Below are 11,051 nucleotides of genomic sequence, written 5' to 3' on the forward strand. Positions count from 1 at the left end.
CTCTCCAATTGTGTGAAGGGGAGGTAGGAGGCACTATTTGAAGAGGTCCATTCAGCAGGGACTAAGCCACAAATTCAAATTTGCATCTCAATGGACTACATTCAAGAGAATTCAGGGGGAAGGACTGTTCCAGAATATGCATCCAACAAACTTTAGGATGAAATACAACAAAGAAGATCCTGCCAAATATAAAGCTGAAGTACATTATAAAGCCACAATAATTTTCAAGTGTAGGCTGGGATAAAGAATACACATACACAGTCATATGCTGCGTCAACAGACTATATGGGGGAGAGGGGGTCCAACCTGCACCCCATAAGCCACATGCTGATTATTTGAGAACTGTTTTGCTTACCTGTGGTATCAGATATCATGAAAATTACACATGGACCTTTTTTTTGTTCATCCACTTTCATTAGTGTTCGTGTATTTAATGCATGGCCCAACTCCTCTTCTTCCAATGTGTGGCAGAAAAAAGTCTGGACACGCCTGTAAGATTTTTACTACACCTTCTCTATTTTAGATACACAAACACTTACCATTGTATTTCAGTTGCCTACAGGATTCAGTACCATCCCACGCTCTACAGGTTTATAGCCCAGGAGCAACAGGCCATACTGCACAGCCTAGGTGTGTATAGGCTATACCATCTAGTAGTGTAAGACTCTATAATGTCTGCACAAATGCAAAACCACTCAATGACATATTTCTTGGAATTTATTCCCATCTTAAGTAAAGCATGACTATAAGTCAAAAGGAAAGAAAAATGACACTTAGCATTGAGCAGGAAAAGAATTATCTTAGAAAGGGAGTTAGACCAAGTAGTCAAGTCGTACTTTATGAATGTGTATCTCTAATAAATTAAAATTTTAAGTGAAATGTTTACTTCATTAAAATTTTTAAAATGAGTAAATATTCACATAGTCTTGGATGAAAAGTCCTCTTTAGCATGACAAGTGTAAAATAAATATGAAATACATTAATAGTTTTTTGAAATTAAATATTTCTCAATAGCAAAACCGCCATCACAAACCAAATGAGAAAAAATTTGCAAAACGCTGGTAAAACAAAGAGCTAATATTCTTACTATATAAAGAGCCATTGTAAGTAACAATAAACACACTACTAGAAAAACAGGCAAAATTCACCTAAGAAGAATTTAAATAGCCAAAGAAGCGATTTGGGGGGGGAGAGGAACTGTCTATCTCATTAATATCTGCAGGAATGCAATATAGAGTTAATAAGGTAGAGAAAAACAAGCAGTTTATACAGAGACTCTGGTAGTACAAACCGTCCATTATCTTTGAAAAAGTATGGCAAAACATATCGAATACTTTTAATATGTATCGAAATTTTGACACAGCAACTCTAACCCTAGAGATTCAACAAAAGGAAATCAGGATGCATGCAATGATACAGCCATAAAAATGGTCTTTGCAGCATTATATATAACATAAAATACTGGAAAAATCCTAGTTGTTTGGTAACTGAGAATTGTTTAAGGGATTTTTAGTAATCTAAATGTAGGCACAGCTAATAAGTAGATTACAAGACAGCCAACGAAATAGAGTTATGTAAGTATAGATACAGAGTATACAGATATTAACAGAATGATCCTTGGGAGTAGGAAGGACATACAGGCTCCACGGAGGAAATTTCAGAAAATTCGAAGTAAATTTCTCCAGGAATGGAGAAACCATAGAGTAGAACAGAAAAATACTAACTTAAAATAGTAGGCAAGAGGAGAAACAGTAAGAGTCTTGAATAGCTGGGTGAATACTATAAATGTTGTGTTCTACAGGTTTCTGAGCAAAGCAGGGATCTGAGAAAAGTGATGCATCAAAATGCTAAACTGGCAGAGGATAAAAATAGATCTGGCTTGAAGAGCTCAGAGGAAAGAGATGTGCCAGTTTAGCAAAAGAGGAGGCTACCAACTGCAAAGGCACAGAGGTACAGGCTAAGGACTGTACCCTGGATTGCTATGAGACAAAGGTAGATGGCTTATTCTTTTTTGACATTTCCTACAGTCTCTTCCAAAATTTAAACTAGGTAACATCTCAAGCCAATTGCAAAACTTTGAGATGAGACAGTATATAAATCAAACAAATAATCATCTTGGGGACTTCCTATCTTGTGATTTGTATGTGCCCTGAGCTCTATGTGACTCGGTGATGTTTTGTATGGATACTTAAGTATTTAAGTACATCAACAGATAAATGGCTACAATAAATGAATACATAAGTGTATGAAGTCATGTAGGAAGACCAACAGATGTATATACATATAATTGTTTAAAAGAAAAATAGATACAATTTCAAAATAAGTGTTAAATATAATTTCAGATAGTTATGTCCTTCTTTCTTCTTGCCTCTTCATTTGGATCAACAATTTTCACAATGATCTTTTACAAAGTATATCCAAAAAACTAAAGTGATAGAATTATCCTGACTCAGAAGGGTCAAAGAACATTATCTTTGTGTCCCATCACTGCTTCTAGCTACAAAATTATCCCAACTTAAATTGCTATAGATTATATCCCAGGAGGGTGGGAGGAAATCACTGCACCTAAATGTACCAACTTAAGTACAGACTCAAAGCATTATAAAAAGATTAAGTAAAAGGAAAAAAGTAGAATGTTATGATGTCTCCTTCAGACACAAAAATGTTTGCAAGTTATATTTTATCTGCAAAAGAATTCTCTAGGGAAAGAGCAAAAATGAAATATTCCTTTCCATTCTGATTCCTATCAAAAATCCTCAGATTCATACCTATTTTGACATAAAAAGCTTGTTGTAGAGACAGAGAAGCAATACAGAAAGAACCATCCAGACATCCTCTGAGCCACAAGCACAGAAATTAGATAGTCACATTCATGACTTTTACGGGACTTTATTCCTGAGACAGCTAAATGACCCTACAGTGTTTTGCCACTAAAAGAATGCATTTATAAATTTCTATTCCTAAAAGGAAATACAATTCTAATTTGTAAGGAATATATTTCTCAGATTCTAAAAACAAAGCCTTAATATTTTATGAAGTCATTATGGCTCTGATGATTTTATAGGTCACAAGAGAATTTCAAAAAAGAAAGTCTACACTCATTTTCCCCAAGAGAGAAATGCTGAATGCCATACCGTCATTAAACTATTGTAAGCACATTTATATCAGCACAATCCCGTTTCAATACAAACACTCAAAGCTAAAAGAAAATATAAAATTAAAATTCATGCTGGCAAAACCATTCCAGTCTACCAAAAGTAAATAGTATAGCAAATTTTCCCCATGGCTTTCTGTATCACTTAAACTTTCCCTGACTATCCTGTCTAAAACAGCCCCTCCCTTATTCCCCTTACCAGCCTTCATTCTCCCAGTACACTGTTTTCCTGCACAGTACTCATAATTAATTAGCTGAAGTCATCCCACAGATGTGTTTGTTTACTGCTATCTCACCCACTGAAATGCAAACTCACTGAAGGAAAGAGATTCGGTCTTATTCCCCACTACAGCCCCAGTGTCTGGCACATGGAAGACACTCAATATATATTTACTGAATAAACTAACTTGGAAGGAGAGGAGGTGGAGGGAAGAAGAGTCTTAAACTACAAATGCCTAATCACATACTGTAGTATAAAGTAGATTTACATTTATATGAATATTAAAATTTCCTGCTCCCCCAAAATAAGCAATGATCTTATTGCTTATGATCCTATGTGAAGGATCTATTCCCATTTATGGTTAAATACGGAAAAAGAAATGTCCTCACCTTATATAACATGTCTCAGAAAAAAACTGTTCAAATAGTCAGCATAAGACTACTCCCAATACTAAGATTTCATTGATAATGACTCTGATATTAAACTTTTGAGAGATGCTAACTTTAATTAATAAGGTCAATTTGGGTTTAAGTTCTATTAAATAATTCCTCCTCTCTTCTACATAAACCTTCAAAATTAAATCTTGTCTCACAGCTGAAAAGAAATCATGGTCATTTTCTGAGTATATGTATTATCTTTCTTCCCAGGAAAGAAAAAAAACCTTTTCTCATTAATCACACAGATAACTCAGTAATGTTACTGACATTTCGACTATCTTAAAGAAAGAAGGGCAACCAAAAGAAGGAAGAGGAGGAGGAAGTGAGGGCATACCCGCCAAGTCCACAGTGCAATCCTAATACATGAGCCACTACATGAACATTACCAATGGCCAAAATTGCCAACTTTAATAAGCAGAGTATCCTCAAGATGGTGGCAGAAGTCAGAGAGATTCCAAACGTGTAGGGGTATTTGACAACCTGTTTCCAGCTTGAAGATGGAGGGCATACCTGAGAAGAAATGCAGGTACCCCAAAGAACTGATGGCAGCACAGATCTGGGTACTGTGATCCTATAACTGCGTAGTAGAATGAATAACAGCCTCAAGAAAGATGCACCCAAATCCTAATACCCAGAACACGTGAACACGACCTTACTTAGAAAAGGGTCTCTGAAGATGTAGTTTAGAACTGTGAGATAAGATCATCCTTGAGTCCAGGTGGGTCCTAAATCCAATGACTGCTGTCCCCATAAAAGAAAGGCAGAGGGAAACCGAAACACAAAGGCAAGGGGAGAAAGCTGTGTGAAGACAGAGGCACAGACTGGAGTGATGCTGCCAGAAAGCAAGGGTTGCCGGGGATCAGAAACTGGGACAGAAGCAAGAAACGGATTCTCCTTCAGAGAAGCCAACCCTGCCAACACCCTGATTTCAGACTTCTGGCCTCCCAAACTGCTATTTTAAGCCCATTTGGGGTAATTTGTTACAGCAACCCTAAGAAAATAACACAAACCACAAGAAACTGAATTCCGCCAACAACCCAAACACAATTAGCAACAGATTTCTCCCCAGAACCTCCAGACAAGGATTCAGCGTGAGAACCTGAGCAGGAATCCAGTCATACTGTGTCTGAGTCTCGGCCTACAGCACAGCAACCTAACAATACATGCTGCTTTAAGCCACTAAGTGTGTGGAAAATTGTTACGTATCAATAGAACATCAACAGATATCAGAGTTGAATTTTCCTGTATTTTATTAATACTTATTATCCAAAATTACAAAAGTTTTGATACTGAGTAACCTTTTTTTGTTCTTGACCTTAGTGAAAATGCTCTTAATTAAATAGCATTTCCAATATTGAGAGGGACAGACCACTAAAGTTCTGAGATATTAATAGGCAGGTCCTGGGAAATAGTGTCCTAAGGGCATAGAATGCTGAGAAACTCTGAGCTTTAGAAAGTTAAATGGGTGAATTGTGAAAAATGAACCCATGCTCCCTTCAGATTAATATTAGGTAAACCTATAATTTAAGAAAGGTGACTTCCATATTTAATGCTTCAGTAAACATTTTTATTTACCTGACTTACAAATGTCTTCGGCTAAAAAATGTTCTAAAGTTTTTGGCTCTAAGAGTAAGTTCCATAAAGACAAAGCTATGTCTATCTTGATCGTTTATTTTTCCAAACAGAAATATGCCTGTGAAATAAGATGCATTTAGCACTGGATGAATAAATGAGCTGACGGAAGGCAGAAACCATTCTTTTCTCACTATTTCATGTAACTCTCACACAGAGATTTCTGCTGGAAACAAGCCAGTCCACTTACTGTCCAGAACTCTGCCTCTTCCACATCTTGGTTTCCCCATTTTTGCCTGAGGTGTCTATTCCCTTGCTATCTAGTTATACACACGTTTCAAGGTCAAACTTAAACATCGTCTCTCTATAATGGTATTATAATGCACATATAGCAGGCACTAAGCAAAACAAATAGTTACGTAACGTTTACCTCACAATTGAAAGCTTACCTCTTCAGAATATAAATCATGCACATTGCAAACAAGTAATTGTTTTATATTAATGTATTACTTCAAACAGTAAGCTATTTTTCATGGTATTTATGATGTGACAGTTAATTTTACGTGCCAATTCAACTGAGCCAAGACGACCCAGACTTTTGGTTGAACACTCTTCGGGGTGGGTCCGTGAAGGTGTTCTTGGATGAGTAACATCTGAATCAGCATGCTGAGTAAAGCAAATTGTCCTCCCTAATACGTGCAGGCCTCAGCCAACCAACAGAAAACCTGAACAGAGCGAAAAGGCTGAGTACAGGGGAACTCCTCCTGGCTGACTACCTCTAACTGGGACATGAGTCTTTCCCTGCCTTCAAACTAGAACTGAAACTTTGGCTCTTCGGCCTTACGCCTGTTTCCAGTGGGTCTCCAACAGATCTTAGGACCTCTCAGTCTCCAAAAACGTGTGAGCCAATTCCTTACAGTAAATCTCTATTTTGTATATACACACACATAGCCTATTTGTTCAGTAGCTCTGGAAAACACTAATACAGGTGTGTTTTCTTGCTGATTTTTTATTCTCATTACACACCAGTTCTAATAAGCACCTGGAACACAGGTATTACATGGTAATTAAATTGTTGTTCTTCCTGGGAATTTTGCCAGAACTAATAGAAAAGACACCTGCCCTTTCTCTGGGACCCCCCTCCCACCCCCCACCCCACCCCCAACTGCTGTGAGAGCCATTTAACCACCAAGTGGAAGGAGCACAGGAGCATAACTCAGAACAAAGCCATGTAGCTGCAGGCAGAATATAGAGATGATGAGAAAGACACAGAGGCTGTAAACATAAATCCACCCCCTGAACCCAGCTATATCTGATGCCAGCACAAGTCTTTGACTTCTCAGTTACATAAGCAATGTATTTTCTAAGTTAACTTGAGTTGGATGTTATCACTTGCAAATAAAAGTCTTGACTAATACAATATTTTTGTTCAAAAACTGGGGAGGCCGCTCTACAAGTGCATGAAAAGACCTTCATAGTAGCTTTATCCAAAGTATGATTTAAGGTTAAAGGAGGATTAAAACTTTAACAAAATTATCAACATCACTATGTCTACTGGCCAAACTGAAGTGAGTTACCATGAACTCTAAAAACTTCATAATTCTTAAGCTATCATATTTACATACTCAATGGAGAATATGAATTTTCCATTGTTGGTATTTCCAAACGTATAATTACCAAGAGTTATCTTCAAAGACCAAACTCCTTGCCAAGGCCCTAGTTTTCCAGAGTTACATGAATGCATTACTTTTATTTCATTTAGATGAAGTTAGATGAATGCATTACTTTTACTTCATTTAGATGAAGTTAGATGAATGCATTACTTTTATTTCATTTTTTAAAATTTTTACGTGACATTTATTGAGCCCTTACTATACTTGCCAGGTAGGCACAATAAACATCACCTGTTTTGACAGCCATCTCACATCTATAGAGAATGCACTATTATTGTACTATTAAAATCTTCGTTTTAAAGATTACTAGAAAGGATTGAAAGAATGAGCCTAATGATAACAGCAGTGATGCTAAACATCTGTCAAGCATGTACTATGCCCCACACATTGCCCTAAGTGTTTTATAAGAAGCATACTATTTAATCTTCACAATTATCTTCTGAGATAGGTACTATTATCCTTGTGATGTAGATGAAGGAACTAGGGGCTAGAGACTGAAATTCAGAGAGCCAAAACATGTGCTTCACAACAACAGCCCAAAAGCTTTGAAAACCTTCCATATCTCATCCCATAAATCCTATGCCATTATCTGAAATGCACTTCAAGTTGTTTAACAGAAACTTGAACTCATCTACATTATTTATGCTCCTGAACTGCTATGTGGTTTACATGTGCATTTTCCTGTCTAATCCTCTTTCTCTGGAAAAGATAAAGACGCACTTTTAAGAAACTAATTATTTATTCCAGCTCAAATGAATAACAGAGGAGCACCGAATTTGAAGACTTTTTATTTTACAAACTGTTCCAAAACTGGGTCGAGACATCAGATGTAAAGAAATTTTATTTCAGCTTTGCAGAGCTGTTAAGCACTTACTAAACTATGAAGTCCCATTGGAGTAGATCCAGTCCCTATTATTGTGGGAGCACTTCTTAGGTTCTGAAAAATGATTCTCTATATGTCTTTAGATACCAGATATCAAAAAAATCCACCTTTTAAATATCACATTTTATGCTAAAACTGTATTTTTAGGCATTTTCTCATCAGAAAGATGGATACAATTGTATGTGAAAGTTTACAAATGTAAGATGGCATTAAAAGAAGTAAGTAATCCCACTGGAGAATGCTTTAATCTTTTACTGAACCTGCATGAGGGTAAACTATATACGTACACACTCATATATAACAAATACAACTGACACTGATACTTAATCACTGAGAAAGCTCCATATGACAAAGTTTAAAATTTTTTTCATATAGAAAACAATTTTCTTACTTTGGAAAGACTCAAAATTATTCTTCCTGTACATATTCATTATCAGTGATCTCTCTGAAAGCAACTGCAGAAGTGTAGAAAGGAAAAAAAAAATGAAAAAACCAAGAGGCTGGTCCTACAAATCAAACCGCTGCACACATCAAGCCTCAGCCAGACAAGATAGGCTTCCTCGGCCTGTGGGAGGCTTGACACAGAACAGGTGCACACTTAGGAAAAGGTGCCTTACCTTCCTCAACCAATTTTGTAAAAAGTCTTTGAGAGTGATGTATGACATACACTTTTTTAAAACTTAAATTACTTTGAGAAATATTTGGAAATAGGGTCTTCGAAAAAAGTAAGTTAACAAATTAAAAAAGTGACAGTGTTCTCTAATTACATAAAGTACCATTTTGGAGTTTTGCGTGTTTACATTGAGTGGTCTCAGTAACTATCCTGCTGTAGATTTGCTATGTAAGCAATGAAGTAAAAGAAACCCCTTTCTGTTAACTTATTACCTGTTCTACCACCTTACCTAACCCATCCCTCCCCCACCAAAACTCCATCTGTAAGTAAATCTAATTTCCATTCCAACAGTGGGGATGGGGGGAAAGGAAGACATCCTTCAATCTCTATTATTTCTGAGTAGAGCCATGGAAAGTCTCAATTTTCTGTGCCAGTAGTCTTGTGATAATGGATCTTGAATCATAAACTTTACCCCTTGAGCCAGGAATATCCTTAAATCTGTGTAACTTCAAAGTCATGAGCCTGGCAGAAAACAGATTAAACTCTGACTGGATGTTTTGAAGACAGACTGAGATTCCTTTGTGTAACAGTTACTGCCTCTGTTTCTAGACCTCTTTTATAAAGAGAATACAAGCATGTGTGCATAAATACAAAGACATTGAGACTCTGACCCCATCATTAAACCTGGTTTGAAACGAACTTCCTGGGCATTCTACCCTTCTCTGCAAGAGTACAGCTGCACGATACTTACTGGGGAAGTAAGACATCTCTAAGGAGGGCCATCAGATTGCTGTCAGAATCAACACTGGCTGCCTCCTCACCTTCCCCAACCTCCTGGTTCACGAGTAGACATGTGGTTTCTGAGAGCAACCGCAAGCTGAAGAGTCTCCATTCCACTTGAAAGAAAAAAGAAATACCAGGACTGTGACTACATCAAGATAGAATGAAAACAGAGTATGGAACTGATGCAATTCTTGCCAGTACAGTCACACTTACCATTTTGGCTTTGAACCAGGGAGACCAAGGGTGGAAGGATATAATCAATAACCTAAAAGGAAGACTTGGTTCAAATCTCTATCAACACAAAACTGATACCAATCACCATCTAGGTTTTTTCCATGGACAGAATCACTCATCAAAGGAGAGTAAAAACATCAACAGCTAAATTTATCCCGGATTTAAATTCCCTATGACATTTAATACATCACCAAGCTCATTTAACTCTGAAAACGTCCTCAGGTCAAGATGACTCTTAATGAAAATCAAAATAGTAATTTCTGAAAACTTTCAGGGTTTATAAATGTAACTTTTGTATATAACACAAAATCTGGTTGGTATATGTTGGCATTAAACTATCAACTTAATATGTATAAGCCAGTGCTAATTACTTAAGTTTAACCAACAATCAAAATGTTGGGGAGAAAAAGAGATACATAATTCCAATGTTTCATCAAAGAACTATGACAGTTAATCTTGGTTATTTTTAGAAATACACTCAAAATGGGTCAATCTACTATACAAACCACCCTTCTGACATCCCAGTTACATCAGAGCACATAAAATATTGTGTAAAATTTAACTCAAAATAACATTTTTTTCTTCCAAAATACAAATGCAGAAAGGAAAAATCACTAACTTTGAAGTCCATTGTTTCATCTGATGAACTATCTAGGTGACAACAAACACCTATTGGTATACCTATACTGATAAAGGTCCAGAAAACCCAGTAGTATCTTGCTGTCTCAACAGTGAAACAATGCCCTGCACAGGTAAGGAACCCCAGACATGGTTGGTGGCCTGTTCCATCTTCATTTCATGTAATAAGCTTTAAAGAGATGGTTTATAAAAGGCCCTTATTAAGAATATATGAGTAGAACCTTTATAAGTAGACCACCCAAGGGACTGTAACTAGTCAACATAAGGAACTAGGCCTATTGTACTGATACATGTATATATGGTGCATGTCCGATCTATAAAAATTAAGAACCAGTTAGATGAGAATATTTCAAATTGTATATAAAAATAGCACACTGTACCCCATGACAGTATCAATGTACACAGCTATGATCTAATAAAAAAATAAATTAGGACAACTTAAGGAGGTGGTCAACTACTATCATTAAAAAATTTTCCTGAGACGCTGCAGATTCGCGACCCGGAGGAGCTCGGAGCTGGTGAATAATAGCTCTTCAAGTCTGCAATAAAAAATGGCCTCCAATAAAACTACGTTGCAAAAAATGGGAAAGAAGCAGAATGGAAAGAGTAAAAAGGTTGAAGAGGCAGAGCCTGAAGAATTTGTGGTGGAAAAAGTTCTGGATCGACGAGTAGTAAATGGGAAGGTGGAGTATTTCCTGAAGTGGAAGGGATTTACAGATGCTGATAATACTTGGGAACCTGAAGAAAATTTAGATTGTCCAGAGTTAATTGAAGCATTTCTTAATTCCCAAAAAGCTGGTAAAGAAAAAGATGGTACAAAAAGAAAGTCTTTATCTGACAGTG

At 36.7% G+C, this 11,051-nt stretch overlaps 1 protein-coding gene across 1 annotated transcript in view; it reads right to left on the reverse strand.

The window, feature by feature from the left end:
- Positions 1–11,051, reverse strand: part of ULK4 (unc-51 like kinase 4) — a 619,976-nt gene that overhangs the window by 404,398 nt on the left and 204,527 nt on the right. The window contains exons 29-30 of the mRNA XM_023515932.1: positions 9,549–9,600; positions 9,304–9,448 (exon numbers count right to left, since the gene is read on the reverse strand). Of these exons, the coding sequence (XP_023371700.1) occupies positions 9,304–9,448; positions 9,549–9,600 (197 nt within the window). The remainder of the gene's footprint in view (positions 1–9,303; positions 9,449–9,548; positions 9,601–11,051) is intronic.

This window comes from Otolemur garnettii, unplaced genomic scaffold, assembly GCF_000181295.1.
Source record: "Otolemur garnettii isolate 467f Iridium unplaced genomic scaffold, OtoGar3 scaffold00082, whole genome shotgun sequence".
NCBI classification, from domain to species: domain Eukaryota; kingdom Metazoa; phylum Chordata; class Mammalia; order Primates; family Galagidae; genus Otolemur; species Otolemur garnettii.